The sequence below is a fragment of the Osmerus mordax genome, chromosome 1 (genome assembly GCF_038355195.1).
Source record: "Osmerus mordax isolate fOsmMor3 chromosome 1, fOsmMor3.pri, whole genome shotgun sequence".
NCBI classification, from domain to species: Eukaryota; Metazoa; Chordata; class Actinopteri; order Osmeriformes; family Osmeridae; genus Osmerus; species Osmerus mordax.
In genome coordinates this window covers 2,228,266-2,254,389 of record NC_090050.1, presented here as the reverse complement: position 1 = coordinate 2,254,389, position 26,124 = coordinate 2,228,266, and the positions used below count along the sequence as shown (strand labels likewise).

The following is a 26,124-nucleotide window of genomic DNA, read 5'->3' as shown; positions in this document are numbered from 1 at the left end:
TGCGTCGGTTTACCTATCAGCCAAAAAGATAGTCAAGTCAGAAATGATGCCCCAACAAACACAAGGCGTAGTTTACATTCCAGGATCATTGTCAATCCCTCTTAATAGATTGACCAGGATTTACTTATTAGTCGGTAGGATAGACAGAAACAAGGACAACTCGAAAAGCCCTGGAAAGTCAGATAGAAAGTCTTGCGATATTAGCACTCGAGACACAAAGATGACAACTATCGAGCGGTTTCAGTGGCTCTGGTCTGTCGATTATCACGGCATTCAACAGTAATTACTGGACAGGAAAATCCCTGAGGGAATTCTTAGTGGAAAGGCATCAGTGACCTACAAAGTGCCTTCTGTACATGATTCCTCAATGAATGCCCTTTCAAATATGTGGCCTGCAGACACAAAATGCTTATTAAAGGCCTATGCAACGAACATTGAACACTGGTTTCTAAGACAGATACCACTCAAGTAAAAAGAGGACAATTCTGACAGAACATTCTGGAAATAATCTGATTTATCTGTCTAAAACCAGACCATAACAGGTCTTGAATATAATCAAATAAATTTTTCTAAGTTTGATCAAACCATACTGGGTCTTGAATATGCTGTGCTTGAATATAATAAGTGACATATTTCTGTTCTGAAGACACTGAACAATCTGTTGCACATGTTGTTACAACCGAAAATCTAAAAAGTTAACCGACTATGCATTTGGATCTATGGATCTATTATTTATTATTGATGAAAATTGAAAAATGTCACCTTTGATAGTTTATCCTGTAGCTCCTGGATCTTGGCCTGCTGCTCAGCATTGGTCTACAAATCAGAGTATACAATTTGAATGTGTAGATAAATAGCAAAGCAAACATTGACCTATACTTATGTTTACAGATGAACCTACAGTACCTCAGAAATCAGTTAGAAATGTATTTAAAAAAAGTATTTGCTTTCAGCTTCAACTCAACACACAAGCACATTTCATGACCACACAAGACATGTTGTTAAGATGCAACGTACCTTCTCAAGCTTGGCAAGCAGTTCCTCCACCTCAATCTTCCCCTGTTCCTTAGCCTTCAACACAAACACAACATCAACACCGACACCCATGTCTGTATGCTTGGATGGAACCATTTATGGTTGTTCTTGGAATAAGCGGAATGCAGTATACAAAATTCAAATTGAAACCTTTATGATTAGCACATTTGATTACTTAACATCAAGATGTGCAGGATTTAATATTTCTGCTGGACATGGCATGTTCTTAATGCAAACTTGTGTCATGTGTGGTGTTTTTTATTTACATTAGGTCATTGTCAGCCCAATTAGATGCTCTACCTGGGCCACCTTGTCATAAGTTGCCCCCATTAGACACAACCAACATAGCTTGACTTATCACATGTCATGTGCCCTTGGTCTTTATCATTATCATTATGCACACATCATTAGGCTACATACAGAAGAACACCAATTACACAAGATAATGTGTTCGCAGACGCTTTTATACAGTGCCATGTACAGGAGAGAAAAGGGGGAATTGAACCTGCAACCTGTTGGTCTGCAGTCAAATACTCAACCACTGAGCTGTACCCCCCCCCCCCCCACACACACACACACACCCCATAATGCACCTACAACATGCCAGCATTCCTTGGCAAAATCCTACCCCAGCTCTCTGGTGCATGACTGCGTACCTGCACAAGCTGGTCTTAAAGTCTTAAAATGTCATAAAATATAGTAAATAATTGAATTTTTTGTATTATAAACTCTTTGTAAGGATAGGATCCCATCTGTTTTATTAACATTAAGATGCAGGAACTGGGACAAAACCTATGATAAGAGGGTTTTTGGTCAAATACAATATTTCTCACAGCCTTTGACCCTCCTGTTGGGTTTGTTTCATGTGAATTCTGTGTTCCAGTCCAAAATGACCACCTGTTACTAACTACTCACTAACCGAGTGAGGTCATTCCGGGAAATATCAAACTGAGGCTTGAATGTATCGACCGAGCGATAGCGAGTTTGATAAGGACGGTCGAGGTTAGTAAGTTGTTTATTATATGGCATTTTTAGCTCTTTTCATTTTGTAAATTATAATAAATGGTCGGCTAATTGTAGCTAGCTCTCAAGTCTTCTCACGGTGTGTTTCAGGTGTTACCTAGCAACCAATTACTTTTGATAGAAAGCGGACAACACGGTTCTGCTAAAATGGCTTTAATTCCAACACAAAAAAACTTTTAAATTAGTGCTGTCAAACGATTAAAATATTTAATTGCGATTAATCGCATTAATGTCATAGTTAACTCGCGATTAATCACACATTTTTATCTATTCTAAATGTCCCTTGATTTCTTTTTGTCCCAATATTTTTTCTCATTTTAATGCTCTTATCAACATGGAAGAAAAGTGTATCCGATTGCTTAGTGCAAATGTTTTTTTTTTTTTTTTTTTTTTAAACAACATTGCAATGGCCTGGCTTTGACGAGGGGGCAGAGAATTTGCATCAGCTGTGTGCTTGGCCATCAAGTGGTATTTCAGACTGGACGTGCTGCGATGATAGCTCAGTTCACAACGACAAAACACACAGATCACTTTGGTCTTGTCAATGGAACCATTTGGCAACTTTTTTAAAGTAAACTTTCCATTCAGAATCTTATTGGCATCCATTTCGGCGTCTCGCGCTCGCCATCCACTCAAAACGTAACGTTAGCCTACTACTCTTTATCCGGCTCTCAAGCCCAAACAAGTGTGTGCGGCGTGCCTGTTGTTTTGTTTCCGGTCTATCGTATTTTACGGAAAATAAGCCACATCGTGTACAAGCCGCACACCCCCAGAATGAGCACAATTGCGTTTGTAAATTTTAGTATAAGCTGCACCGGAATACAAGCCGCACTTTATAAGCACACAACGTTGCCGTTGCGCAGACCAATGCTCATAAATGATTACTTGCACATTCATACTGCAGCTGCGAACAGCTTGGATAGCGATCTAACTAGACAACATTCCCAATCAGGGTGAACACTCAAATTATCAACTGTAGACCATAGCATTATACATATCAAAACAGAACGAACACAACAATAGAACTCCAAACAATGCTTATTTAACTAAGCTAATGCCCTTAATTTAGTAGCTTTTCAGCTTGCCGCAGGGCATTCTGGGTACCAAGAGTAATGCACGAGTATAGGCGATCTTACAGCATTCTGTAACTGTTACACATTTCGGTTGTGGATACTATGTCCAGAAATAAAGCCAAGTCACTCATTTAGTGACATTGTTATGTCTACAAAATTAGTTTAGATATATTATAAGTTTAGCTAGCTTGCAAATCCTGAGGATAGCCTACTGTAGCAGACCTTTCTATGTGACAACGGACAAGTGTGTTTTGTCCCTCAGGAGTTGCCGTAGGCTTGATGCTGAAAGCATTACGTGAAATCAATGAGGGCTGTTCGAATGGCGATGTCAAGAAGAGCAGTGGTAAAATACAAGTTATGAAAAGAGACCGCGTCCGTGTCTTATTGTCCACACGATCATATACAATTATATCTAAAACAAACTTACAAAGAGCTTGGTTAGACTACCAAAGTTGAATTAGTAATGTTGTTAGCGATGCTAGCGTTATTTTACTAGCTAGCCTATAACATTTCACTGGGTCTTGCAGCTGTTTGATTAACTGAAATTATTATGAAATGTTATGTTCTACTAGCCATTTGCCTACTTTACCAAGTCACTGTATTTCCAAGCCCTGATAGTGTAACTGAGACAACACAGTAAATAATTCCTCTTTCAAGTAATAAGCCCCCGTTCAAGTGTTGAGCATAAAATTAGCTGCACGGTCTGTAGAGATCTTGAGACGAAGACACTTTTTTGTTATAAAACCGGACTATAAGCCACTTCGAAATATAAGCCGCACAAGCACAAAACTGTAAAATCGGAGTACAAGCCGCGGCTTATTTTCCGTAAAATACGGTAGCTAGATCCGGTGTGGTGTTTTTCTAACGTCAGTAGTTGTTGCAACAGCATGTAAAAAAAACTACAAAGTTTGCTAGGCCAAAAAGAACGTTAATCTCGCGATAAAAAAATTGACGCTGTTAAAATGGGTTTGCGTTAACACCGTTAATAACGCGTTTAACTGACAGCACTAGTTTAAATGTTTTCAGGTCGCTTGTCGTTTTTATCTCAGTGTTAACACTTTTCTGCTCTTTTATAAAGTTAATAATTTCAGCTTCTGTTTGTCACAATTCAACCCAAAATATCCCACCCCCTCCCTTCAAACCCACTCCCACAAAACTACAGTAACGGGCATTGAGTGCAGGGGCAAATTGCGTGCACGTAGGTGGGTAGACAGACAGGTAGCCCGTCCAATCATTAGTCAGGGTACGGCCTAATGATTTGTTGTGTTTATTACAGTCTTACAATGCCCACAGATGTCGGATTGATTTCATATTACCGTCAAACCTGTATATGTATTGGTTGCTATCAAGATGTGAATTTGATTTAGGCAAATATGACAAAAAGTGCTTCTCAAACACATTCGATACTTTGCTTTTAATGTTGAGCATTAACAGTGAATTAATACACCCATGTAACAACACAGGCTATATCTGTTCTTGCAAAAGTGAACACCCTATCCTCTGGTTTCCACTGCCAACAGAAACGCACCTTCTGGATTCTCTGTTGGTAGTCCGCTGCCTTGCGTTTCAGCTCCTCGGCGGTCTGCCTCGAATCTCGGAGTTCAGACTCGTAGAGATCACTTCTCCGACGCGCAGCAGAGAGGTCCTCTTCAAGCTGCCTGATTGTCACCTGCATCTCCTCCAACTGGGCATGGTACTCCTGCCACAGAGAACGTGGAGTCAGGAAGGGGTGTGAAGCAGTGGTGCAGTCAGACTGAAATACTGTTAAAATTCTACTTTCAATTCTCAATTTACATTTACATTTAGTCATTTAGCAGACGCTCTTATCCAGAGCGACTTACAGTAAGTACAGGGACATTCCCCCGAGGCAAGTAGGGTGAAGTGCCTTGCCCAAGGACACAACGTCAGTTGGCATGACCGGGAATCGAACTGGCAACCTTCGGATTACTAGTCCGACTCCCTCACCGCTCAGCCACCTGACTCCCTGACTCCCAATTCAATTCTATATCCCTGTAAATTACATTGGCTTCAGTCACTACCTTTCTCAGTGCTAAACATGGGAATTGATACACAATTTGGATGAGTGGTTGCCACCTAATGTGGCTTGGCTAAAATCTGTAAAACAAATTGGCATATAAGGCCCAAGGGATCCAATTTGAATACATCTTTAATTACAGCTTTGTCTACCAAGTATCCCAGAAATCCCAATGGGATAATACCACAAAAGAATTGTGAGACCAAATCATGTTCTAGTGCCAACAACTGGAAAAGTAAGTCCTGTGAACAGAATGTTTTGAATTTTGGAAAACATTACCTGCTCCTTGATCTCCTGGAGCTTGCTGCTTTGCTCCCGGATATCATGCAGAAGCTGCAATGCTTTGTCATCTTCCTGAGAAACCTCAACACGCGCTTGCTCCAAACTCCGCTTCAAGCTCTGTAGGAAAGACAAAAAACAATCAAATTTTCTAAATTGTGTCTCATAAACACATGAAAACTGTCAACATCTCATCTCTGCTCCTATCCGACGATCCTTCTTTTTAAGAAACATAGGGAGTCTTAACAGATGAACACTTGCATATGTGACAAAGGGAATAGGGAGAATAGCTGTAAAATCGTCGTTCAGGATATCGTGCTAACTTAATATCCTTTCGCCAAGAAATAAGATGCCAGTTTTAGATCTTACTATTAGCAACACAACTCATTTGTCTGTCATGCTAGCATGTCCTGTTCTGTTGCGGCAGCAAACCTGAGCTTTTCAGGGCTTCTACACGCTCTTAACTGTCATGGTTGGAGTGGCCTCTTTGAGGGGTGAACCGACCAAGTTACACCAACTTGGTAACAAAGCCAGCAACGTAAAGTGGTAAACCCAGAATCTCCAATATGGACAACTTGTTGTGTCTAGATTCCCAAACATGATAAACAGGTACATACAGTACCAGTCAAAAGTTTAGACACATTTTCCCATAGCTGTTTATTTGGAGTAATAAGGAAACAGAAAACAGAACTTTTCAGTTTTCTTGCCACTACTGTCTGTCTGTTAAATATTGTATTTGTGATTTGTCTGTGTGCCCCTCCAGTCCCAGTATTAACTTCATTAAGGACCTATTTACACAAAGATCCCACATGTTGCCTTAAAAAAGACCCGTCATTATGCCAGCTCTGCTTGTTTACACTGAACCAAACAAAGCCGGCATAATGCCAACTCGTGTGTGATGTCAGATTCCATACCAGCATTTCAGAATCACAGGCTTGTGTATCTTGTCAACTTGTCTATCATGCAAATGTGAAAATGTATATCGCTGTGTACCATCACACCCAACAATTTAAATTATCACAAATATTATTTACTCTCGAGATGTCAATGTCACTGGCTATCTATGCAATACAAAATATGAGTTCAACTGTTGCATCAATTTAATTGATAAAATATTGATAATTCTAACTGCTCATTTTAAGTGTATATAGAATCAATGACATAGTACCAACTTATCACAAGGTGACTTAAGTGATTAGAAAATAATGAATAGGCCTTCAAAGTCTTTATTAATAGATTTGGAATCTGTTTTTATGGAAGCAGTTAAGAGAGGCAAAAATTAATATTTAAAAAAAATCATCATCTAATTTCGTGTTTAAATTTGCGTTTTTTGCCAATGCGTGGTATTTCGTTTAGGCTTTTTGTTGGTTTTTGGTTCATTTGCACAGGGGCTTTGGAATAGGTAAACTGCCCATGGGCATACACCTCATCACACAGCAAACCTTTCTTAATAATCACTAGGTAAGGAAAGGGTGCCACCCCATGTGTTTAATATAGTGCTGTTTTGGTTAGATAGGACACTCTTATTTATAAAGTTTCTTTGTTCCCGTGTTCCCCTGTGGCGTTTGTTGAGTAATTCATATAATTTTTTGTATTTGAACATTTACCATTCATTTCTGTCCAAGGTACACCCTCCAAGTAAATTTTATTTATGTATCAGGCCTCTCTCTCTCTCTCTAGACAGGGAGGAACCAAAGAGAGGGTCGTAACATAATAAAATGAGTTTTATTATGTAAATTATCATTTTCCCCATTTGGCTTTGGTTCAGTCTGCAGCTTTTCAGTATTTGTGTCTTACGCTAGACTGTATGTTAAATAAGCATGGTCCATCACCAGATAATTAGAGATATTAGTGGACAGTTAACTCCCAAAGTGGGCCGTTATATAGAATGAGGGTAAATCGGGGAGTCAGGTGGCTGAGCGGTTAGAGAATCGGGCTAGTAACCAGAAGGTCGCTGGTTCGATTCCCGGCCATGCCACATGACGTTGTGTCCTTGGGTAAAGCACTTCACCCTACTTGCCTCGGGGGAATGTCCCTGTACTTACTGTAAGTCGCTCTGGATAAGAGCGTCTGCTAAATGACTAAATGTAAATCACTGTTTACATATCAACTTTTTAACATTTAAAGTCTTTATACTATAAATCATTTCGACAGCGGCATTTTGTCAGAATGCTAGTGTATATTTTCCCCTACTCAAACATTCCTCTGAATGTAGTAAGTTAGTTAGCCAGCATGGCAACTGAAAACATAAAAAGAAAATTAAATTATTCAACTACTCCAAGCTACCAGCAGATGGCGAGAACAAGCTAGATGCAGAGTAAAGCCACTCCTCTCTCAGCATATTGCTCCACCTCCAGCTTCTGTTAGGTGTTAGTGCTGCTAGCTGACTAGATTCCTCAACCCTGCTGGTTAGTAGCGTATTGTGGTACAACTTTGAATAAAGGGTGAAAACTAAAAGATCTAAACACCATCTAATACAAGTACATGATTTGACATTGTGGCAGTTACTGACCAAGACATGCTTGCTTAAGTTTTATTAGCTAGCTATTGTAATGACACTTGACATAGGCTACCTCCCTTAGACTACAAAACTGCTAGAACTTTCTTCACCTAATGCTAAACCTGACAGTTATACGACGGTATGACTATCACTAGCATCCGCTTAGTATTAGTATCTTAAAGAGTAACAACACAATTTCAGCCTTATCCCTTCAGTTATTATTTAAATGCCTTCTGGTGAAAAGTTGTGAGTGGGAATTTTTCATGAATATTCATTTTAGGGCTATATTCATTAAGCACTCGAAGTGATAAATGAACACGGCTATTTGTCTTGAAAAAAAGTTTCAGATGTCAAACTCCGCTGAGGTTGCTGAAACCACGCCCACTCGCAAGAAAACTTCTCCTCTCTCAACTGTCAAATACCGCTACAACAAAAGGGTTAGACTCCACAACAAAAACTCTACAACAAAAATAGATGCTCCTTGCAGGATTGGCTTTACACAGCCATATAAGTTTGAGCCTCACGAGCCAGAATCAAATTCAGAGGACATTGACCGGTCAGTCTCGTCCTTCTCGGTCTGAAACCGAATGGTAATTGTTCTCCCTTTTTACGCAAGTTAGCAAGCTAGAGTAGCATGTTATCGATATGTAACTAGCATAACATAGCCAAATAACGTTAGTCTATCAATAAATAAGTTTATTCATTTTAATAACACCTTATGCGCTTTAGTTACTAGTGTTAGGGGAGGAGCTATGCTCAGCCTCCATTGCGTCATTAAGGCATGGTTTCAGCCCCGCCCCAAAAATCCTGAACATTTTATTTTTGAAAAACTGTTTAACGGTCTAACTCCACAATTCAGTACTACATAGTTCACAGTCTTTGTAATGTGTTTAAGCAATACATGTTTAGACAAAAAACTTCACTTTACAGGGACTTATTTTTGGTGTTTAGTTACTTTCAAAGTCGCATCTAAGTCAATGGAATAATTAATCATTATGGAATTCCATTAACCTGCAGTCTCAACCAACTGCATGATTTTGTATTTCCTGATTATTTAAATTATATATTTTATTTTACATTTTGCTAACCTGTACTTGTTTACTATTTCAATTCAATATTGTGTAGATTAATGGGAATAAATGGTTGAATATATTTTAAATGCCATCTTTAACACAGCAAAAAGGGGTCTGTCTACCAATTTTCATTAACATAATGGAGTAGCGAGGCAGCGAGTTGCAAGACAAGGTCAATAAAAACAATCAGGACTGGGGGAGGAGCCATGGGGCAGCAGATTCCAGCATTAAAAAAGCTGGAATATTTTAAACTTTTTAGTGATGCTGGGGCACGTCAACCAACCACATAAACCATATAGAAACACCAATCAACGTAGTAGCCACCTAATGCTTAGCCATCACCACCCTTCAAACCACCACCAAACAAGAACGCTAACAGCGAATGAACGTAACTAGCTTCCTAGCTAGCTGTACGTAGTTAACTATGTAGCGGATAGAATAAATTATTCAGTAAATCAGTCAATATATATATTATTTTATCGGTGATTTTGTTTTTCGTCAACCGTTCCATCGCATCTTAAACTACTTGCCGGGTGGATTGTAGGACCTGGTGGAGGCTGCTGCAGAGGCTGCTGCACATTCTAGTGACAGCCTACTTGTATGAATCTGTCACCTTTTTCACCCCTGATGAGTTTGCATCCCTATAGTTGAGCGTCTGCTATATGACTAAATGTAAATGTAAATTACTCAATGAGTGTGGAGAAGGGGTTAGGTAGAATGGTGGGGGTTGTATCAAACTAACTGACGTAAAAGCAAGCATCATTGATTACTCACACTGCACTCTGTGATGTAGGTGGCGAGGTCCTGCTCCAGGATGCTCCTCTGGGTCTCAGAGGCCTTCAGCTCCACATCCTTCTGCTGGAGCACCGACTCCAGGTCTGTCATCTTACGCTGAAACCTGGAGATCTCCTGCTCCATCTTCTCAATCACACAACACATGGAGCACTTTTATGATGATGCCTGGCAAAGACACACTTCAAACTATTCACTTCCAACCACTTTATCAAAATTAATTGAATGGGTTATTTCCCTGTGTCTAGACACAATATCCCTTTTCTGGCAAAAGTTTAAAAAAATTATAATAATACAAAATTAACAAAAAACTGAGATATATGTGGGAGGTCAATAGCCAAATTGCCGATAGCCAAAGTATTCTGCAGGTTGCATGCCATAGTTCTGTGATCCGTATGGATCCCTGTAATCCCATGAATCTTAATACAAAATTATAGTGAAAAAATGGACTAGACAGATGCGTGCTGTGTTTTACTCTGAAGTTCTAAAGGTTAATTTGATCATTAACAAACACAAATTATCTGTGACTACCTATAGTAAGCCTTAGACGCATGGAATTTTTGAGAACCAGCCAACAGCGCGAGCTAGTCGCATAAAAAAATTACAATTTAGTTTATGAATCTGCCGTGTTTCACCCCAAAAAATAAAGCCAGCTGTACCATTAGAGGGACCAGTTACATTAAACATTATTGCTGTCGTATAGTTTTCTTCACTGGCAAAATACCATGTTTATAATTATTCACACTCTACATTTAGGGGGGTCACAAGGAGGTCCAAGCATGTTGTCATAGGGGCACTGCCCCCCCCCCCTCCCTCTCTGAAGGTGTGCTGTATCTGGCAGCAAGACGTTACGTACAATTTGTCCTCAAAGTTGCTCAAATCCTTATGTTTGCCCATTTTTCCTGCTTCTAACACGTCAACATTGAGGAGAACATTTTTACTTTCATGCCTAATATATCCCATCCACTGACAGGTGCCATGATAACGATATCGTCAGTGTTATTCACTTCACCTGTCAGTGGTATTAATGTTATGGCTTATCGGTGTACACTTGCAACATATATTTCCATTGAAATAACCAAAACAAAAGACTTAGGACAAAGATATAAATTTGCAAAATACTTGCTGAAAAAAATTATGGATTCAGCCAACTGCAATAATGTAGTCCTGTTTTATGCTTGATACTACAATCAATCTTTTAATAACGTTTTCTTTTTTTTTTTTACAATTCATTTATACCAATATGAGGTGTTGTGTTTAGCCAGGTAGGAAAAAGCATGTTGTTTCAGTTTAATTTGATGATTGACACATTTCACAAGGTGAAACTTGGATAGATTCAAGAATGCCCTTTCATTTAAGGGGTCCAGCAGCAGCACCAACCTTGTGACATTTGTCTTGAGTTTCCTGTAGTTCTTTGCTTTTGATGTGAAGCTTTTTTTCCATGGAGTTCGTCTTGGCCGGGGAGTTGAAGCCAGCAGCAGCTAACCTAAGAGCAAAAAAATATTTAAAAACTGACACAAAAATGAACTTATGAAAACAATGGTCCTGTGCAAAAAGGTGAAATTTTACAGGAAATCCTGATAAATATGTTTTGCCATAAAGTGAAAATATAAATGTAACTGGGTGGTGTCAATAGTACCTACCTCTTCTGATTATTATGTATCTATGGGAATGTTACTTGCTGGCAAAATCATTGCTAATCAGTCTCCCCCAAGATGCTAAGCTTTCAAAAAACAGATTACCTGTTTAGTAAGTAACCTATCAGCTTTACCTGCAGAGTTATTTACCTTTGTCAAGAAAGCTGACTCATCTGAACTCAATGAATGTATCTGGACAACACATATGGTGCTTATGGTTGAGTCTTTTGCTCTGAAAATTAGAAACCTACAGAATCTGATGAACGTATCCTGAATTCACAACAATTCACTCTGATGAATGAATTACATGAATGAATGAATTGTATGACTGTGAATGCAGTTCGTTAACCCTCACCAGGGTGGATACTTGTCCAACCAAGTTTATTTAGTTTTTTTATATTTTATGAACCTTCTTAAACTTTCTATATTTTCTTGTTGGAAACTACAAAAACACAAGCATAAGAAACCCTAGAAAGGTTCCCCTGGGTTCCATTACGGCTCAGTGTTTTCTGCTTCTGAGGAATCCCTATTAGGTCTTGTGAAGTGGGTTTCCATCGCCTTGTTTTGAACATGCAGAAGAGAACACGGACTGATTGCTCTCCCTTTTTCATTCACACCACCAGACGACTGTGGGGATGGAGGAGAGCTGTGCAGTGGTGTGGGCTGGAGAAATGAAAGAGCAGCAGAAAGGGAAGAAAAACCAGAGGGGTGGGAAAAGCAGCGAGGTGGGGGTGGGGACTAAAAAACATCCTGGTTACCATAGAAATACATTCTCTTCCCCAATCTAGGGCCATCCATTCTCTGACTAATCTTGTAGCGCATTTAGACATTCTCCTCCTGCTGCTGCTGTCTGCATCCTCATTGCAAAAGCACAATGAACCATCTTAAGAACAGTGCTATAGGTGAGGACAATAGACCCCACAGGAGATGGTAAACTAAATGCTGCACAGATCAATGGTGATCAAAACCAGCTTGGAAAACCTTAGTTACACCGCTTCACAAGCACAGAAATGAGAAGAAAGAGACCGGGGGGGTCCCCCCCCACCCCCTTCCCAGCAAACACACCCCTGACACACTCACTAGAATACCAACCATCTCTAATGGCAACACAACACAAGGCACCTTCTCATGCCAGCCCACTGGTCTGTCTGATCTCCTAGTCAGGTAAACACACAGAATGACTCATTCCAAACCCCTCCTTTCCCTACAACGAAACCAGGAGATTAGAGACATGTTAACAATGGTGGAGAAGACCAGTCAGTGATAAGCAGTGTTATATAAAGGGAGATCCCCACCTCTGTCTGACACAGGGAACTGCCCAGCCCACTGGAGGCAATGGGCAAAGCAGGCACCTCCATACAGCTTTCTACAAAGCACAGCATACAGCATGTAGTGATTGGATGCCTTGAGACTGTTGCCGTGGCGATTGCTCTGGCTCATGCTCACTGCCACCACCTGTTTCTGACGAAGCTTAGCGTCGGGTTATAGAAGGCATGTTGGTACCATCAACTGGCAATGCGAGGGGGTACTTACTCAGACTTGGCCAGCGCTGTTAAAGTCCTGCTGAAGAACCAGCCTAGAAAGGGCAGGTCCTGGCCCTGGAAGCCCAACGGCAGGGATCCTTGTTGGGCTTTTGCTGGCCGGGGCGCGGGTTTCTCCGGCTCCTCAAAATTGGAGGTGTCATCCTCTGCGCGGAGCGTGGGGACGAAAGGAGGGAGAACTGCAGGAGAAGGGGATTGGGAGCAACAGAGTCAATGTGCATCAAATGAGGCAGTGGAAAATGGGGGGAAGGAAAGAGAAAGGGAGGCGTGTGGGGGGGGGGGAGGAGGCGGTAAGGCTATAGTGCGGTAACTCGAGCACACACACTCTCAAGCTCTCACTGCCTCTGCCTGTCCCTCGCTCCCTCTCTTGTGCTTGTGCCTTCTCTCTCTCTCTCTCTTTCACACACACACTCTATTCCCCCTCTCTCCCTCTCTCCCTCCCTCCCCCTCACTGCAGCAGCCCTGGCTAATCAGCTGGAGTCAGAACCATCTGCACAACTGTCAACAGCACGTAATCCATCAATATACCAAACAAACAGCATCTTGGATTTCAAGCATATTGTTCTCATAGCACATTGATTATCTGCTGAATCTTGAATGGCCAAAAAAATTCAATAATCGTCTTCGTAAAATAACCACAGTTGAAGTGGTTAAATGGCTTAACTTTGGTCCAAAACATTCATTAGTGTAAATGTGAAGGACACAAGCAGTTGGTATTCTTTATCAGTGTGATGGCTTTTTGATATATTGCTGTAAATATGTCACAAAAATAATTTCTAAATGTGTCCATAACATCTGTCAATGCAGGTACAGACTGGGAGCTAGTATCTCACTGGTCATGTCTGGGATTGAGCAATCAAGATCATGTGAAGACCTTGTCTGACACACTCCTACCCTTCCTGGGAACTGCTAGCTGCATGCTAGACACACTGCATCTCAGTATCTCACCACCAACACCTCCACTATGCGCGCGTGCGTGCGTGCGTGCGTGTGTGTGTGAGAGAGAAAGAGAGAGAGAGTGAGAACTATCAATTGCCCTAACAAATCAGGATCTAATGATTTATTTGCCAAAAGGCTTTGCCCATTCCTCAACATTATTGTAAGCAGTCAGAATGGAACAATTTGGAATATCACTTATTAGACCACTAAAATATATTATTAGAATTTTGCCAGCACTTATTGTGTTTGCTATATGTATGTGCATGTATGTGCTATGCGGTGCGAGATATATATATATTTTTTTTTTTACATTTGTTAGCTTTAAAAGAAATGATCAGTTGAACTTTGGTTAAGACAGACAGGTTTTAGAATGACAGTACATCAGTCTAATGTGTCATAAAACATTTGATCATTTACGGAACGCTCACATTCTCCCAAAAGGTTGTCGTACAACCTTGTGCACTTCCAGGCAGCTTAGTAGACTCAGTTCAAGGCCTCAAACACTTTGGGACTTTGACATGAGGATGAAGATGTGAAATATTTTAGGAACATTAGTTATAATTCAAATAAAATGTTACAAAATCCAATCTCCCTGAGGTGCTCACTGACTAATACCTCTGGATTTGGCTTAAAACATGAAAATAAAGAAAAGTGAATATATAAACTTATAGGTGCACTTTTTGCTATTAAATTCAAGTTAACATAGAAGGAGTCTACGACTGTCAAGGTAAATTAAAGAAAATTGTTGGATCTACATGTTCAGGTAAGCTTTGCATATAAAGATCAGCTAGGAGGGGCATACCTTGTCTTAAATTGTTCCAGTCCACACTAGAGAAGAAAGGGTGACACCGAAGTCCCTCGAATCCCAGCCGCTCTCGTGTCGCACATAGTAAACCTTGCACTAGATTTACAAAATGTTTAGAAGATTTTGGTTCCTCTGAAAATTTCAGGGAAGACTGCAAGGGAAACCAAAGGCACAAAATGGTTAAATATCAGAAAGGACAGTTCTATACAATTTTTCGCATAGATACTGTTTACAAATGAAACAGGTTTTATATTTAGGTTTAAAAAGAAATTAGTAAAAAAATATCATTTGCACGTTAAACATTTGTAGATTATATATAACAACATATAATATAGATTATTCAGTGTGTTCATGGACATAAAAACAGTGCTTAGGCCGCAACTCCAAAATACACTTTGTTTTGACACCCCCTTAAATAGATAAAAATACTTTGTGGGAAATGTCACTGAGCCCACACAGTTTATTATTACCAACGCCATACAGAGCTAGCCCCCTGCACAACAGACAAGTGTTGAACCAATAAAATATATTATAAATAACCATAAATTATGATTATTTACACATTTGGGAGACACTACCTGGAAGTTCCTAATGTTGTGCATGGTCTTGCAGGAGGTGCTATCAGTAAAAGGTAATTTCATGTAGATCATCTCATAAGCAATGACACCCAACGACCACCAGTCACACTCAGATCCGTATCCATCTTGAGACCCCCCATTCATGGCTGCCAGAACCTCAGGGGAAAGGAAGTCTGGGGTTTGAACAGGCACTGCAGGAGCTACAACCTGTAACATAGTCAAATATGCACATTTAGGGTGACAAAAAAAAGTATTGTAGTATTTTTAGAAAAGTAAAGTATATTTAGTATTGTCTGCAGTGGGAATGTAACGATACTTCTTGAGACAATTAAATCGCATTACAAATTTGTAACGATTCAGACAGCAGAGGGCACTATCTCCTTTTGATTTAGCTTTTTAGATATCGATGCTAACTGGGCATTCTATAAGAGAAAATATATAGAATTTTGTCATTTTTGGCTGAGAAACAATTAAAGGAATATTTTTCACTGATTATTCTCCTAAAACTAACTAATTTACTAAAATAAATTCTAGTACACTGGGATGTCGTTTACCTTTTTATCAGTTGTGAGTTTGGCAGCCGAACCAAAATCTGCCAACTTGATGTGTCCAGTGCGGTCAATGAGTACATTCTCTGGTTTAATGTCTCTGGAAGAGTAAGAATGGACAGATGTCAGAAAATGGAATAGGAAAGGCGTAGTTTGGGAACAGGAATGATGTATGTCTTATAATACATGTCATTGAGTGCAACATGCTAGTAAGCTAATGAAACATAACACATCTATCTATAGGCCTGTATTTGATGCTTTCAGAAAGGCCCATCACATTAACCCTTGTGTTATCTTCGGGTCATTCTGACCCATCAGTCATTGTGACCCACCGTCGTATTGCGACAACTTTACTGCATTTACAGCATTTTCTTTTAACCGTTGGGCTGTCTCAGACCCCCCACATTGCAACAGCGGTTTTTGTATTGGGTCAAAACAACGATGGTTCGTTATGAACCTTTGGGTCATGTGACCCGAAGGCAGCACAAGGGTTAAAGAACAAATATACTCTTTTACCAACAGAGATTGTGAAAAGAAGCCATTTAATATGATCATATCAATAAAATTGCAATTGTCATTTTAAACTTTGACAACATCTACAGTATTGTTGCTATTTTTCGATTTACACACCTTTCCTGCAATCAAACATTCATCTGTTTAAAAGCCTGTCTGTTTAACCGCTTGACCCCCTCCCCCAACCTAAACAAGTCAACAGTTGAACCATTATCCTGTAATACAACTAATGTCACTGATCATCAGGTCTGTATAAAATGCACTTTAAAATCATAAATGTATACATTTGTGCATCTATAACAAGCATTCAATCATAAAGACGTCACCTATGGGCATAACCCATCTGATGCACAGCATGAATGGCTTCCACCAGTTCTGCTAAGTAGAACTGGCTCATGGCTTCATCAAAATGGTCATCAAACCGGTTCATCAGGGCCATGAGGTCTCCACCTGGAAGGTACTCCATCGCCTACACATTAACACATAAAATACTAATGAGGGAATCTTAAATTACATCTACATTTATTTATGCCACAGATTATAATTGACGTAATCCACCCCGCAAGTTTTATTCATGTCTTTCTTTTAAATGACGAAAACCATTATGGAAGTTATGACTTGAGGAAGCACATGCCTCAAACCATAACATTTTCATACATTATGGTGCTATGATTAAGTAGACTCCTGTCTTGTAGAGTGCATTTAGAGTCAATTCAGCAATCATGCGGACAAGGTTGATGGTAATGTTTGGCCCACTATTACATGAATTCCTCAACTGGGTTTGCCAATGTAAAACAGGTCAGCTTGTACATCTCAAGCTGGTAGAAAATGAAACATCAACATCCGATATACAGTTAGGTCCATAAGTATTTGGACATTGACACAAATTTCATCATTTTGGCTCTGTATACCACCACAATGGATTTGAAATGAAACAATCAAGATGTGCTTTAAGTGCAGACTTTCAGCTTTAATTTCAGGGTATTTACATCCATCAGGTGAACGGTGTAGGAATTGCAACACATTTTATATGTGGCCCCCCCCTTTTTAAGGGACCAAAATTGTGTCAATGTCCAAATACTTATGGACCTAACTGTATTTGATAAATCACCCATCTTTTACAGAATGTGCATTTAAAATGTCCCAATGTTTTAATTCCTTCTAATTTTTAACAGGAAGCAAGGGCCTCAGACGTCAGATTGGGTGTTGTAAGTTCTCTGGCAGCCAAGCACACATCTCCAGCACATGAATGGACAGGCAGTCTGAATGAACAGCAGCCTTCTAGACACGTAACCTAGCAACAGGGTACTGAGAGATTCTAGTCTGACACTTGAACAAAGATGGATTCTCTGTATTTTCACAGTTCAGAACGGCAGCCTGGGGGAGATAGGGGAGCCTGAGCAGACTTTAAACATATTTCCCACCTATTTGAGACGGTAAAGTTTGTCATAGATTATATAGAGAACATAGAATCTATTTATGAGCAGATTATATATATATAATAGCAGTGTGTGCAGTGTTTCACTACCCCTGGAATACTTGCTTGAGCATGTATTCATTTAGAGAAAATACTCTGAAATATTAAGAAATATTTGTGGGGGATAAAATCACATCACACTTCTTGCTTGCTAATGGGAAACCCACCCTGGTTGTAAGTCAATACATTAATTGTCAAACAAGTTCATTGTAGATGTAAGAATAGGTTGAAGCAGCTACATGTCACCGTGCTTATTTTTACCAAGAGAGGAATGTCAAGTCCATTACGTTGTCAGACACTGTCAATCAGACACTATCAAATATGAAGAAAGACTCGTTCAGAGACCGACACTGTAGACCATGTATAACATCTTCTTAGTGTTTCCATTACAGATACGGCAGTGAAATCACTAACAACTAGTGCTGGCCTAACAATATGTACTCAGGGATAAGAAAACAGTTCATATCCAATACATAAAAAAATTAGGCACTTTAAACCTACACAGAATCGCAAAAGATCTCACATCAAATAAGACATCGTTAGCATTCTGTTGCAATGAGAACTACCCATCCTTAGAAAACAATAGCAAAACAAAGTTTTAGACGGTTGTCATTTAACTGTCACATGCGGTTAAGGCATAAACTATTGTCCACAGTAGTGGACTATTGTCCACTTTTTTATGTTTTGTACCTTAAATGCAGGTTTGTACCTGCATTTAAAAAGCAACAGAAGTCAGTCTTTGCAAGTTTAGTCACACTAACGCACTTATTTTGTGTTTATCTATCTCAACCAGACTAGCTTACCAACTTGTTATAATTCATAATATCTTATAATATGCATATATTATCTTCATAAAAACAATTCAGTCTATAGTTAAATTACTACAATAAGATTTTTTTCTTCCAAAATGTAATTGTTTTTATATGATATCCTTATTTACTTCAGTCAGAAGTTACTGTCACCTTTAAATACAATATACTGTCAGCATGCCATTAGAAGTCGAGTTACTAAGACTATGGTTCAACTCATGTTAAGATAATTTAGATCGCTTCCAGAACACTTGCAGAGGAGACAGATGACTTACCAGATAAACACTGTCCTGATCCTGAAAGGCATAGAAGAGCTGTGGGATCCATGGACTGCTGTTCAGCGCCAGGATCCTCCGCTCCTCCTCAAAGAACACAACCTGAAGAGGGATGATGCTTCAGATTCACAGCTTATCAATTAAATAGGAAAACATGACTTCCCTTTTCAGTTATGTGAATGAATCAAAATGTGAGTTGTAAAATTCAGTCATCCACCTAAATAGAGCCGTGGGCCAAATACTCTTCCTGTAAATGCTGGCGCTATAGGGTACCCAAGAACCATGTTAAAAAGTCTTTTTTATGTTGTACTTGAACTGAAATATTGAAATGTATGGAACATAGGCTAATGGAAACTCATAATTTCCAAGTGTTAACGTTGAAAAGTGCAATAAGCACACCAATAAATTTAAGTCAATTCACTTGTTCACGTCTTTTCTAGGAATTAGGCCTTTTCTAGCTCAAGAAGACCTTTCAAAACAATCACTATTCTTCTTCCAGCCAGACCCACCAAGATACAACTGGATTATGGTAGACAGCCCTTTCATCCATTCTGCTTACTATGTAGATGCCAGTTAGTTCAAACTCTTGTCTGCAGGTCACCCAGAAAAAAAGTGTTCACAGTACAATAGCGCCCCCATAGCAGCAAGTGGCTGAACTCTCTATTTAAAACTCCTGTTGTCAAACTTTTGGCAGAACTGTTAAGGTATTACAAATTCCCATTTGATCAATGTCTTTGTTTCTAAAAAGGATACCCATTGTTTACATGTATCCATTTAGCACACACTTTATACAAAGCGACATACAAATAGTGAAAATTGTAAGAGCAGCAGATAATCAAGAAACCAGAAGTCCACAGTTGTGAATTCTGACAAGACACAGTGCAACAATAACAAAATCTCAACTACACCGCTGCATAATTCTGCAAATAGGACAACACCAAATCTCAAGTGCAACATCAAAAATGGTGGAGGTGCAGTCCGTTCTGGCAAGATTTTTTAATATTTAGGAAAAAGACTTGTTTTTGCATTCTTGCACACCATACACAGCCACAACGTCAGATGTAGCATGAATTATATATTTATGTGTACAAATTAGGGCAATTTACTTACATTTCCCTGGGTCCTCAGAGAATCCTTGTCCATGACTTTCAGGGCACACACCTCCCCTGTGGAATTTTCCCGGACAACCTTCACTTCACCATAGCGTCCACGACCCACCAGCCCACAAACGTGAAAATCTTGCAGTCTGGGTTGCAACTCCTGTAACTCTGACACAACCTCTGAGACTGGAGGTCAGAAATGCACAAAAACACACACATAAAGTTAGCAAAAACCTTTTGCAGAAATGAATAAGTATTTATTTCCCCCTTCCTGATTAGCTCTTCACTGATAAGCTCTATACTGATTAGCTAAGTCTGTAAACGCATTGAAACGCACGTCTTATGTAGTATTTTTAGGCTTTTAGATTCCCTTAAATCAAAAGTAAATAAAAACAAAGACGTTTGTTATGTGGCTTATACTTAGGATTGCTAGACGGCCATGATTACAGACTACAGGCCACTGCCTCCATATATGAATAAGATCTAGTGTCATTACAAATGCTTACACTTTTTGACAAAGTTGGCGACATGTTCTATCTTCATTAGTTCCGAGGACGTGCACTCCTGGAACAGTAGAACCAGAGCGTCCAACAGCTCCTCCCGTCCAACACTTCCTCCATGCTGCCGCTGTAAGCTGGTTTTGCCCTAAAGGGAATATAAAACGTATTTCCATCAACTCACTGACATTGTGCTTTTGGGCATTTCACACCTTTGGAAACTTGTCCAAAGCAGAGCCACTGTTCATAAGTTTAACTTGGCAAACATTCTGGTGTCCCTCAGTGGCCAATATTGGCCTCCCAGACCCTCCAGCTGTAAGGGTCCATCAGCCTTGTGAGACAGCATCAGCCACCAAAGCTACACCATTTCAACACAGCGTGCATTGGTGCATGTCACAAGTAATACTTTTGTCTGTGTGTTATTCTCATGTAACTTAATTCAAAACATCTAGGTTCAAAGACCAATAATACATTTTACAATATTACGGTCCTGTAAATTCAGCAATGCCAAGAATGCAGACTGAATTTCGGAATCCAGACATTAAATCTGAGATCTTAGATAAAGACAGCATTTTTTATTTTAATTATATCACCTTACCACTTTTATTTTATGGGGGGGAAACTAGAAATGTTTAAAAGAATCGTGAAATAATACAATGACAATTTTACAGGGCTCTACAATACCTTTAGGTTCAGTGCCAATAATGAATTATTATCTATCCCTCCATATGATCCGCCTCTGTGCCAAATTGTTTATCATGCACATCACTACATTGGCGAGACAGGGAACAGGGAGCATGATCTTTAAACATTAGAGGCCATTTGTGGCATAAACACTGCATCAGTTTAACCAAAGACTCTGAAAACTCCCTCTCCAGAAAATAAAATGTCCTCTTCGCAACAAACACGATAGAGATGATGTGGAACAAAAAAAGATTGCATAATATTAAGATTAACATTGTGTGCTTGTATCATTTCTGTGTCTACATCTTTTTGGTGAAGTAGTAATTGAATACATGCGAGGCGTGATCTCATCAGTAGACTATATTCACCTGCAGCAGATGATTCAGGCGGGAGCTTCGACTGGTGATGGGATCCACAGAGGGGGACTGTGTTCTCATGGTTCCTTGACTCACATGTTTGAATTTCAGCATTTTGATTTCTTGAGAGCTGATACCCTGGAAAAACAAAACAATCGCAGCAGTAGGTGAGTAGATGTGGTCAGATGGAGGCTCTCTTAGGCATCCTCTGGAGCCAGGGATGTGCCCCAAGATGACCAGGAGCCAGACATCGAGAGGGAGATGGATGTAGCTTGCAATTGCATTTAGGATGCAGGGTCTATGTTGGTACCATAAAAATATAGCAACAGTCTGAATTTCCAATGAATAACAAACGATCAGTATAAAGACGAAAGAGGTGCTCTGAACAACGTCCAAAAGTGTTTTCTCTCGAGTCAGATTGTGTCACTATCTTACACTAAATGACTGCTTTCATTGACGGCTTTTGAATTGAGAGACTATGAATATACGCGTTCATATGTTGATGTGGATGACGTAGTGCTTCTCTTAATAGCTGGCTAGGGGAGTCAATAACAGAAAGTCATAAAGTGCTACATACAAGCTTCAACAAGAAATACAAAAATGTTATACCAAATTCCTCAAACGCTCCGTGTCCATTACTTTTTTATACTACGGACAATGTGGACATCATATACGAAAAATACTTATTCAATGTAAAGACGTCCATGTCATCTAAACTCAGCTAGTAGCTAGTCAGTTAACTAGCTCAAATGTACAGTACTGTAAATGGTTAGTGTTTATCTTGCAAATGTACAGTACAGTAGCTGTATAATATAAGCAATGTATCCCCGCTGAAAGCCACGAACATAGCCTAACACTTAAATTTAATTGACAGTATTTTGTTCTTTCCTTTTCGAGAAGACGTCTCACTTACCAAATCGTCATGCACCCTTTCACGTCAAAATGTCTAGATAATTTGAAAATCAAGCGTATACGCTTGCATTTTTTTCAAAATGTACATAAATGTGACGTTAGATGAAACTTTCCTGATTGTCTTCTTCCGGTCAGTTTTCAATTTTTGCGCGTTCTCTGCTAACGTCACGCTGCTTCTTGTTTTGCTCTTCATGGCAGATGGCAACCAACATTCATGAAGTGCATCATCGCCACCTATTGTTTAGGAGTGTGAGGCCGGTGAAATACGTTGTCTCAATACAACCCCCCCCACACACACACACACACACACACAAAAAAAAAAACAATAAAAAAATATATAATATAAAATAAACACTTATTAACTTCACCCTATTTTTCCGAAGACAGGAGAAAATAGTCCTACATTATGGAGGTCAAAACTAAATAGCCTATATAAATACATACATAATTTATGTAGCTATATAATTCAATGCTTTATTGACACCATAAATAAATAAATCACAAATCACAAATTAAATAAGACACTAAATATATAAATGTCATCTCCTCTCTTCCAGCCATTGCTCCTCTCTTCCCCCTATAGCAAGAGCTATAGGGGGAATCAGAGCAATTTAAATCAGAGCCATTCTCCCTATTGTAATTCACTTTGCAGACTGGTTAGTGGGACAAGGTGGTCTGTCTGACCAGAGTAAAAAAGAAGCTTGTTCTTTCCTTTTGTTCCGCTTTTGGCACTTCAAACAAGAGGATCATGTCCCTAAGCAGTGGCGGATTTAGGCATAGGCGACATGGGATTCAGGAATGCAGGGGCCCGCACCCCACAAAAAAATCAGAATGGTGAAATTTGCGCAAACAGTTTTCTTTCGCTCATTTGCACGTCACGTCAATGATATAATGTCACCGTGTGGAACTGTGGGGTCAATTCACCTGGTCGAGGTGGACGCCCTGATTCTACTTTTGGAAGTTAGGCAGGCTGCCTGCAGGTCTCCCACTCAGAAGTACGAGATGGGGAGGGGGCAGGGATAGGTTGGCCTCAGGTCTCCCCACTTGAAGCCTGAGGTATACGGGGGGAACGGGGAATCTATCTAATAGCGCACCTCTAACTTTGTACAGTAATGTAGGATGACCAGATGTCCTCTTTTACCCGGACATGTCCTCTTTTCGAGACCTAAAAAATGTCCGGGATTTTGCCTCGTCGGATATTTGTGTTTCTCTGTGTCCTATTTTTCACAAACTCAAATCTGATCACCCTAAATAATGCAATTAGTAAAATCGGACACACTACGAAATACTACCAAATAAACCACAATTCATTCATAATACTGTGAATATAGGCCTACAGTTTTACTGACATATTATTGCATTTTTCCTGGTTTGTGCGAAATAGTGAAATCGTGAAAACCTTAAACCTTGTCCTTGTATTACCAGACTTACTGTAGGGGAGAAACATTTTGTATGCCCTCTTATCATTGTGTCTATGAATAAAGTAGCTTGTATCATTTATAAACTGTCATTATGATAATTGCCAAAGCTTGTTTACACCTGTATAATCACATGTTGATTATGTCCTGAAAAAATCTTGAAAATGATATGCCATGAACTACATAGCTATTTCTTCAAATACTCAGTTGGATTTCTTTCTTAAAAAGCTATTTCTTGAAGTGCACTATGGACCAAATCCTACAAATGTATTCCCAAAGTTTTGTTTTGAGGACCTCTTACATCTTTAGCATGATAGTGTAGCCAGTGTGTGGTGAAACTCACTCCTCAAGTATGTAACAGGCCACCCGCGACAAATAATTACTAGCTTTTCGTTGGCGTAGTTGGTAGTGGTGGTGCTTGGGAAATCAGAGGTGGTAGTTTCGACTCCTGGTCGGAGCGGACAGTTGCCCGTATGCCTCTGACGGAGCTTGCAAGACCATGTCTGTTACAATAGCACCAGGAAATCTGTGTGATGCACTCATTTCAACAAAGCAAAGGCTACCACCTTCCAAGGTTAAATTTGAAATGTTTTTTTTTTATTGTTATGTTAGAAAATACATTGTGTAAGGCTGGGTGTCACCCCACCTCTCATATGCAAAAATTTGAAGCTGTTGGATAGAGTCTCTACTTGATGGGTCTCACACATCATTGTGTAACTTATTGTTATATGTTGATAAGTAAAGATGTCAAGATGTGGTCTGATTGGTTGTTCTACAGACAATAGTTGGACATTTGGACAAGAGAATTGTGAAGCATTGTTCTGTGGATTCTTGATCTCCTGAGGGCTTCGCCTCAGCTCTGGCTTCTCCTACTCATTCTACTTACTCACCTCTTCTCTTTCTGATTTACAATAATCATGGTAGAGTAGGTAAGAGTCAAAACCTTCATTTTGTAACATGTTTGCCATGTAATTGATTTCATTCATTTGCAATGTTATTAATATCTATTTCATTTAACTTTACTTTGACCATTCATGCTCTGATGTAACCAATAGACTAAAATAACTGTAATTCCAGCATATTTGGTTAATATCAAATATAATACACACGCAGTATAGTTTGGGCTGTTTGGCCAATATTAAACCCCCCTACAGTTGTGTATTTTTTTTTATTATTATTTTAATTGTTATTATTATTATTATCCATGTTTATTATCAGACCAAGTTATTACTTAACTCGTGAAGACAGTCAAATTTAATGACAGGAAAATGCAGAAGAAAAATGAAATTTTCATACAGCCAAACATGACATCTGTAACAATGTCCATCTATGAATGTCTTTGACAAACACCATATGGGTTCATCACTTGTTAGTTTAATGAGCCTTACCCAACCAGATCAGGCCAAGCACATTAGAACTGACAAAATCTTCACTAAGCCATTCATCAGCTTCAGTTACATATCACCCCACTCATTCCATTCAAGCAGGCTGTGTTTTTAGGAGACCACATTGTACTAGTCAAAACCAGCAGCCACCTCTGAGTAATTAGGATTTAAGTGATAACAGTAGTAGTTCTACAGCCAGTGTTGTATCCCATGGGACCATGTGAAGTTCTCTCCATCCTTAGTATCTCACAGAAGTGTTGAACGTAGCTCTCAGATGGCAGTGTGTCCATTCCGGTGGGAATATGCAAATCCCCAATGAAGAGACAAAACAATCCACAGGAAACAGAGGAGGAAGAAGGCCAGGACCAATAGAATACAGCATAGAAGGGACAGCCAAGACTGTAGAGGGCGTTGTTGTGTTGGTATAACCGACCTGGAGGGAGAGAGAGAGAGAGAGAGAGAGAGAGAGGGTGGGAGAAAGTCTGAGACCTAGAACATCATTGACATTCCTTGCAACTGTAACATCAATATAGTCCTCTCCATATGACAATGTCCTTAACTCTTTAATACAGAAATACAAGGCAGGATTATAAATCACACCACAGAGAAACATCACAATCCAACTGTTCCTGACCAGGTTTTCCACCCAGCTGTTCATCCAGGCCACGGTGCTCACTCATCTCAACTTCTCCCTTCTCGCCAGCTCATCCAGGGTGCAGTTGTCCATCTGCCCAACCTTCCTTCCTGGTTCTCACAGACCACGCCCCCACTGAGGTCAAACCCTTGACCCTGACCTTCATTAATTCCAAAAATGCACCTTCTAACAGCCTTCCTCAACTA

At 39.6% G+C, this 26,124-nt stretch overlaps 1 protein-coding gene across 1 annotated transcript in view; it reads right to left on the bottom strand.

The window, feature by feature from the left end:
* cita (citron rho-interacting serine/threonine kinase a) overlaps positions 1-22,609 on the bottom strand; it is a 59,380-nt gene extending 36,771 nt beyond the window's left edge. Inside the window, exons 1-16 of the mRNA XM_067236163.1 lie at positions 22,483-22,609; positions 21,582-21,707; positions 20,539-20,677; positions 20,043-20,218; positions 18,933-19,034; positions 16,698-16,840; positions 15,865-15,958; positions 15,311-15,517; positions 14,730-14,883; positions 12,981-13,167; positions 11,191-11,296; positions 9,793-9,936; positions 5,446-5,565; positions 4,660-4,830; positions 1,018-1,071; positions 763-816 (exon numbers count right to left, since the gene is read on the bottom strand). Of these exons, the coding sequence (XP_067092264.1) occupies positions 763-816; positions 1,018-1,071; positions 4,660-4,830; positions 5,446-5,565; positions 9,793-9,936; positions 11,191-11,296; positions 12,981-13,167; positions 14,730-14,883; positions 15,311-15,517; positions 15,865-15,958; positions 16,698-16,840; positions 18,933-19,034; positions 20,043-20,218; positions 20,539-20,677; positions 21,582-21,683 (1,953 nt within the window). The 5' untranslated portion in view covers positions 21,684-21,707; positions 22,483-22,609. The remainder of the gene's footprint in view (positions 1-762; positions 817-1,017; positions 1,072-4,659; positions 4,831-5,445; positions 5,566-9,792; positions 9,937-11,190; positions 11,297-12,980; positions 13,168-14,729; positions 14,884-15,310; positions 15,518-15,864; positions 15,959-16,697; positions 16,841-18,932; positions 19,035-20,042; positions 20,219-20,538; positions 20,678-21,581; positions 21,708-22,482) is intronic.
* Between the last annotated feature and the right edge of the window lie 3,515 nt (positions 22,610-26,124).